The sequence below is a fragment of the Atta cephalotes genome (assembly GCF_000143395.1).
Source record: "Atta cephalotes unplaced genomic scaffold scaffold00019, whole genome shotgun sequence".
NCBI classification, from domain to species: domain Eukaryota; kingdom Metazoa; phylum Arthropoda; class Insecta; order Hymenoptera; family Formicidae; genus Atta; species Atta cephalotes.
The window spans coordinates 682,052-689,005 of NW_012130083.1; the positions used below are offsets into that span (position 1 = coordinate 682,052).

The 6,954-nt window shown below is 34.4% G+C and overlaps 1 protein-coding gene across 1 annotated transcript; it reads right to left on the reverse strand.

The window, feature by feature from the left end:
- Positions 1 to 271: 271 nt before the first annotated feature.
- On the reverse strand, positions 272 to 2,090 carry LOC105618949. Its single transcript, XM_012200480.1, has 2 exons — positions 1,989 to 2,090; positions 272 to 1,153 (listed from the first exon to the last, which is right to left on the reverse strand). Exons 1-2 carry the CDS (start codon positions 2,088 to 2,090, stop codon positions 272 to 274), a joined length of 984 nt encoding a protein of 327 aa, XP_012055870.1.
- Between the last annotated feature and the right edge of the window lie 4,864 nt (positions 2,091 to 6,954).

Consider the following 6,954-nt stretch of genomic DNA (forward strand, 5'->3'; position numbering starts at 1 on the left):
AATACTTTACTTCTCTATCTCTCTCTCTCTCTCTCTCTCTCTCTCTCTCTTTTCTTTCTCTCTTTGTCATTCAAAATTGGTATCCTTTCCTTTGTGATCACGGAAAAGTTATACTGTCTCCAATTTATTTTACGAGAGACTATATAAATTAAGAATATCGGGCATGCAATTCTAAGGTAGATCAGCCTTTTGTTTGCTTTCCATCGTTTTGGAAACTTTGGCCCCAATTGAAACACAATGCAAGAATGTCTAATTTGATCGTCAAATAGAATTATAGCTCATTGCAGAGCTTTGCCTTTGATATCTCTGTAAACTGTCCAATTTCGTAAATCGCAGGCTCTATTTCAGTCTCTGCGAGTATCTGCTGCAACCATTGCTTTATCTGTACAGGATGTTCATCGTTTTTCTCTCGTTCTTTTGGAGATCTAATTATTTCGGAATCATCCTGATCTAAGACTTCTTTATCAAATTCTCGCAAATTAGTTTCAGCTGCTTCATTTATCAATTTATCTAGCTCAGAAGATTCTGTAGTCATACAAGACATCCCGAAAGACTGTACATTCTGTGAGTATGATTTATCAAAAGCGTGCAGTCCATCTAAGGATACGTGTGTCAGACCAAGTTTGCGTTTTATAATCAAAAGCGGCGAGTACCTTGATATGGATAAAGTGTCTTTAAAAATCTTTAATGCATTGGTCTTTATGTTATGCGAATCTCGCAGCTCATTATTAGTGAAAAGTGTGGAAGGCAGACTTGAAATACGCATAGTTCTGTAGTCAGATATAAAATCTTTGCAACGTGGAAGGCTCAGATGATCTCTGGCTTTTTGATCTGATGATTTGGTAATTGATTTGTCAAAACTGACATGATCCTTATTAGCATCTTGATAATCTGCAACTTTATATGGTTCCACATCCTTTACTGTAATACTATTTGATCCATGCGTCTCGATATTACCGAACTGGCGTATTCGTTCCTCTAACTCGTTCTTATCGTTCAGGACAACTACTGATGATGGTAAGAAATTTAATGAAGTCTCTATTAGAGAAAGTTGCTGCCTGTGAATAGCTTCGGCTTGTCGGAGTAGTTGCTTCTCTCTAGATCGTAGGAGTTTCGTTAGACCTTCAAAACAATTTCTGATTTCTGTCTCAACCTGCAAATTGTATTTTTCTTTCGTAATTTTATGATTATATATAAAAATAAAAAACATTTTACAACGATTATTTTAAGATATCGATATTCTATTTTGAAACATTCTATGTATTATATTAACTATTGAATAAAAATTTATTTTATATTCTTTCACAGCATCTTTTATTACTATTTATACAAATAATGATTTTATAACTGTACATTACAATATATTAAATTTACTTTTGTACACAAAAATTAATTCAAATCCATCTTTAACTCTATGTCTGCAATTTGAAGTTTTTTTTCACATAAGCGAAATTTCATTTCCAAATAGCCTCATTTTTGCTAAAATTCAATTTTTTTTATTAAATTTTTTTATTAAATAAAGATTTTAACATTTAAATTAAAAAATTAATAAGAGATATTGAAAAAAAACCTTGAATTTTTTTGAGTCTAAAACAGTAAAAAATTTAAGCCGTAAAAAAACTTGGACAAAAGATTCGGATTAGATGGAGGGAGTAAAAATATAATTGCAGAGGATAGTTAAGGCTTTTCACAGTGAGTTGGAAATTCATCAAGGGGAAAGGAGAATAATTTCCATGGATGCTCCCATCTTGTCTCTAAGTACAGAGACTTCAATTTAAAAATGTACATTGCTTCGTATGTTTTGCTTTAAATGCCTTGTACAGTGACAACTCTTATCACAAAAAATTATACCGTTTATTACTTTTTTTGTAAAGTAGTAAACAAAAAAAATAGAAAACATACAAGTTGCGGTGCAGCGAAAAATACGCTACGGGATCTACTTAGTAGATTTGCATAAACGTAGGGAGGTGCAAGTGAATTACTCATACCTGAGCGGATTTCTCGTCTAAGAGTCTGCGTTTGTCCGCGATCAATTTTATTCTCGACTGATTGTCCTCGCTGTTGTCCAGCTGATTCTGTTTGCCTGTCATGTTGGCTCTCCACGCGGGTTCAATAACATAAATGCAAGCTCGACGGTCGACGCTCCACAGCCATTGCAATAATGCAATGCAATTTAATCGCGATTTGCCAATGTTGCTACTTTACCGATGGCGGCGGACTCTTGCACTAAAACGACACTAAGCGCTTGTCGCCGATCGATCGATAGATGTCGCCGCTTGTGCGATCGGGCGTGGATGTACGAGAAAGGAGCGGGAGGGGAAGATGCGTATGATGTGAAAAACGGTACAAGACGACGGGTGGGCAGTTTCGCGCGGCATAGCGCGGCTTTGTCTTTGTGGTGTGTTCGGGTATGATCGAGTACAAGTACGGGGATATCGGCGCGTCTTAGAACACACACACACACACACACACACACACATACACACATACATACACAAAGAAACACACATACACATAAATTTATACGTAAGGAAAGAAAGATACAGAGCGAAGCAGATCTCGCTCGTGTGTCTCGGAAGAAACGAGGAAGCGATTGTACTGAAAGAGAGAGAGAGAGAGAGAGAGAGAAAGAGAGAGAAAGAGAGAGAAAAGAGAGAGAAAGGGAGAGATTGTGAATCACACACCATCACACGACGGAACGTGTTGGCGACATTAGGACGAGACTGGCGAGAGTACTATCTCTCTCTTTCACATTTGTTTATCTATCGATTTCACTTGTGTATCACAAAGGCGCCGGTGCTACCGGACGCCCGGTGGCTCTTGCTCCAATAGGAAGTGGCCTTGCCCACGTCGAATACGCCGGCTCGCGGCGCGACCAAGATTCCCTTTTTTTTTGACAGCTTCGAGCTTCGGAGGACCCGAAGGTCCGAGGCCCGAAGACGACGGTGACGCGGTATCTGGAACGTTTCCTCGCTCTAGACGACTTTGGAAAATTGGCGAAAGGTGTAACGCCAGTTTAGGTACGTATGCCTACCTTGCCTATGGTGTAGATGTGTGTGTGTGTGTGTGTGTGTGTTGGCGCGCGCGCACAGCGCACCGCCTGCAGGTACGGCGCCCATATAGATATACGTGTGTAGGTTGAATGAAACGAATTTGGCAATTCTCTTCGTGCAACGCACCCGCGTACGCGCGTGTGCGTGGATCGGAAATCATTCAGAAAGCGCACTCGAGACGACACGACCTGGATATGGAAGGTCGCGCTAATACCTCGCACATATCTTGTCGCGCCTGTATGTGTTTAGTGGTATTTAGGACCCGAACAGACGGTACGAGACTCCTTCTCGCCGAGCGTTCCCTCGCGCGTGTCTCCTCGCATTTTGCAAGCGAAAGTCGTTTTCACGAGACGCGCCCTCGCGATTTCACGCGTGCTTTAACGGAACCCGTCATTCCCATAAGCAAACTCCTCTCGTTGATTTATTAATTCATTAATGTTGTATATTTTATATTGTTGTATATTTTATATGTCGATCTTAAACCAGTATTCTATACTTATATTTAAAGCCGTTTGATGTTTGGGTCTGAAGTTTGTACGAAGTAATCACAGAGCTCGCATTAGCATCTTCAAGTATTTACTTAAAACTCTTGCAGTAAGAACCGACTATAAATATCGGATCTAAATAGTAAGATCATCTTTCGAGCGGAGTTACGTTATAGTTTCGACACCGGCATTGGAAAATCGATTGAGAAGAATAACGTAACATTTGCAAACAATTGTTATTTTTATTTATTGTGTACGTTTAATTTGAAAATCATTCGATGCTTATTTAACATTCGAAACACATTTTTAACATTCAAATCGTTGAATAAATTTGCTACGTTAGATAATGTCATTAGTTTCATTGCCAATTTGTTTTTTTCGAGGAAATGCTTGTTAAGCACACTTGACATTCTAATCTTAATCATTAAAATAAATATCTCTAATATGATATCGTTATATATAGAAACATTTTAATTCACTCAGAGAATTCTAATTCAATGTCAATTAAAGAGTCACTTTTTACGTTATATTTGCGAAGCAAGAAATTTAATTTTTAATTTAAATTTTATTTTCAAAACAATTTTTTATTATTCAAGTCTTTCTATTTTAATGATCAAACTTTGATCCTTCCATTTGAAGGAGAACCAGTAGTTGTGGTTTGAGAAAACAATGAAGTTTTTTTTTTAAATTATCCTTGACGTAGATTTATCTTGCGTGACTGGAATCAGCCTCATTTCGAACATAATTCCAGTAAATTTGTCGGTATACAAATTGCATCAATAATTCGGTGTTTTTTCAATATCGTCCAGCGATTTCGTTCTTCCGTGATGTGAAGACAAATCATATACGTAATAAATGGTATGTGCGAAATCAGAATTCTGCGTAAGCAGAATTTTTCAAACTTGTCGTGACAATGTAAAAAATACGACGAAATTCCTGTTTTCCCTTGCGTCGATTTCAATATCGCGTGAGATCGAGAGTCGAACTCGGATTGGCGCGCTCGTCTCACGCGTGCGCGGCGCGGCTGCGCGACCAGAACATTATAAGGTCGCAAGTCGCGCTTTTTTTCGAGTGATGTGAACTAGTATGAACTCAGGGTGTACATAGGCCGATATTCATCAGATTTTATATTCAAGATCGTCCTAAATATGGTAAGTAAGAAATCACGAACCAATGAAAGGACTGCATTAGTGTCTTAAGACGGTACATTACTTAAAACGATCTTGATATAAAGAATTGACTATGAATACCGGCTATAGTCGAGTCTTATTTCAAGATCGTCTTAAGTAATGTCTTATGCAGTCTTCTGATTAGTTCGTGACTTCTTAAGACCATATTTAAGACGGTCTTGAATATAAGATCTGACTATGAATACCGACCATAATCAGATCTTATATCTCGATCTTAATCCTAAAAATCTTAAAATTCAGCCAATAAAATACAGATTTCAATTTGGATTGGCAAGTCCATTGGCTGAATTTTAGACTCTTAGGACCAGAAATATAATATTTAAGATTGTTTTAAATGTAATTTGTAATGTAGAAACACTAACTACGTTTATACGTACAAATTAGATTTTTGATCGTTTGAGGATGCTGTCCCATGACAGTTGGAATTTCGGAAAATGGAATCTTGGAAAAGTAATAGCGTGGGGATCAATTAATCAGAATTATTGAGATGCATTACTCGTCTGCACATATATGTTAAATATAAGATCGAAATTAAATTTCTATACGTATAAATATAAATATTTAAATGAGTAATGTTATTTTTCGTTTTATTAATTGGATATTTTATTGAAATTACGAGAGTGGATTAAATATGAACGAGAATTTCTTTTTATTATTTATTGAACGAGAATAAAAATATAAAAAAAAATTATTTTACATAGTCTCTGCTACATTAATATTTTTGCCAGCGGATAGGCAGTTTGGCGAATTCTCCGAATTCTTAAAAAAAACAACAAACAAATGATAATTGCATTGAGACAAATCCATACGATTATCATTTGTTGTTGTTATCATTGAAAGAAGAATTGGGAAGATAATACGATTCGAGGCTAATGCCAGTATAAAGAAATTCGTGCGCAATTAACTGCAGACATAATCTATTACTTTTTATGAAAACGAAATCACCAAATTGCCTATTCGCTGGCAATTAATGTAGCAGGGAATATGTAGAAAAATTAATTTGTTTTCTTTATATTTTTATTCTCGTCTAATAAATGATAAAAAAAATTCTCGCTTATATTTCATTCATCCTCGTATTTCACATTTATTATCAAAGTTTTCAATAGATTTATATCTATATAAACGATGTAAATAGTTAATTACTGATCTTATATTATGATCACTAGTTAATAATTGCGGATATTACTAAACATGATTAATAGTGTATATATACACATATATATATATAGTCATATATATGTATAATCATTACGATTATTTCATTAACTGAATGTGAAAAAAATCTAAAGACCGGTATTCATAATCGATTTCTTATGTAAATGTCATGAATCATATTAACATTTTAAAACATTTAGTTAAAACTTGAAATAAAAATAGACTGTGTGAATATCACTTATACATATAGTTCTTTATATCCGTTCTTTATATTTAAAATCATAATATTGTACTATCGTTTTATTGGTTCGTACGATTCCATAATCCAATTGAATATAAGATCAATCTTGAATATAAAATTGGACTATAATAAATATCGCCCATCTCCAGTCTTGTATTTAAGATTGTGCCAGTTTGAAGAGTGCTAGTCATAAGATTCTTTTCAGCCAATGAGATAATCGTATAACATTTCGAAATTTCGAGATAATAATTAGTTTACTCTATTAATTGAGATTAATATACACTTAAATTTAAGAGCGGACTATGTACCGATCATAGTCCGATCTGTTTGCATTTATCATAAATTTGTATTTTCAAAAAATGTTTGGCTCAATGAAATGACTACACAGCAAAATCTCGAGATCATACTGGAGATAAAATGTAAGACAATAATATCATTTTAAGTAAGATGATAATATTATCTTAATGAAACTGAATCGTTTCACTGGTTAGATGGACTCTCAAGATCATCTAACTAGGAAACACAGATGTCCTCTTTCGATTTTGAAGTTTTTTGTTCTGAATCAAAATAAGAAACACATTTTTTTTAATAACACACATTAAGTTCAAAATTAGAAGGGAATACTTCTGCATAAGATAATCTTTCTTCATAAGATCAGATTTTAAAAGATCAAACTATAAATATTATCCATTAGTTCTATTTTGTATTTGAGTTTTAAGTCTGATCTTTTTATTTTGTTCAGCTATGTAATTTTATATATATATGTATATATATATTATATATATATACATATATATATATATATATATATATATATATATATATATATA

What these genes read in the sequence shown, in the direction of transcription:
- LOC105618949 (XM_012200480.1), bottom strand. Translation starts at nt 2,090, where the DNA reads ATGACAGGCAAACAGAATCAGCTGGACAACAGCGAGGACAATCAGTCG. An exon ending in TAGACGAGAAATCCGCTCAG is followed by an intron (nt 1,154 to 1,988) that starts GTATGAGTAATT and finishes TACAATTTGCAG; the next exon opens with GTTGAGACAGAAATCAGAAA.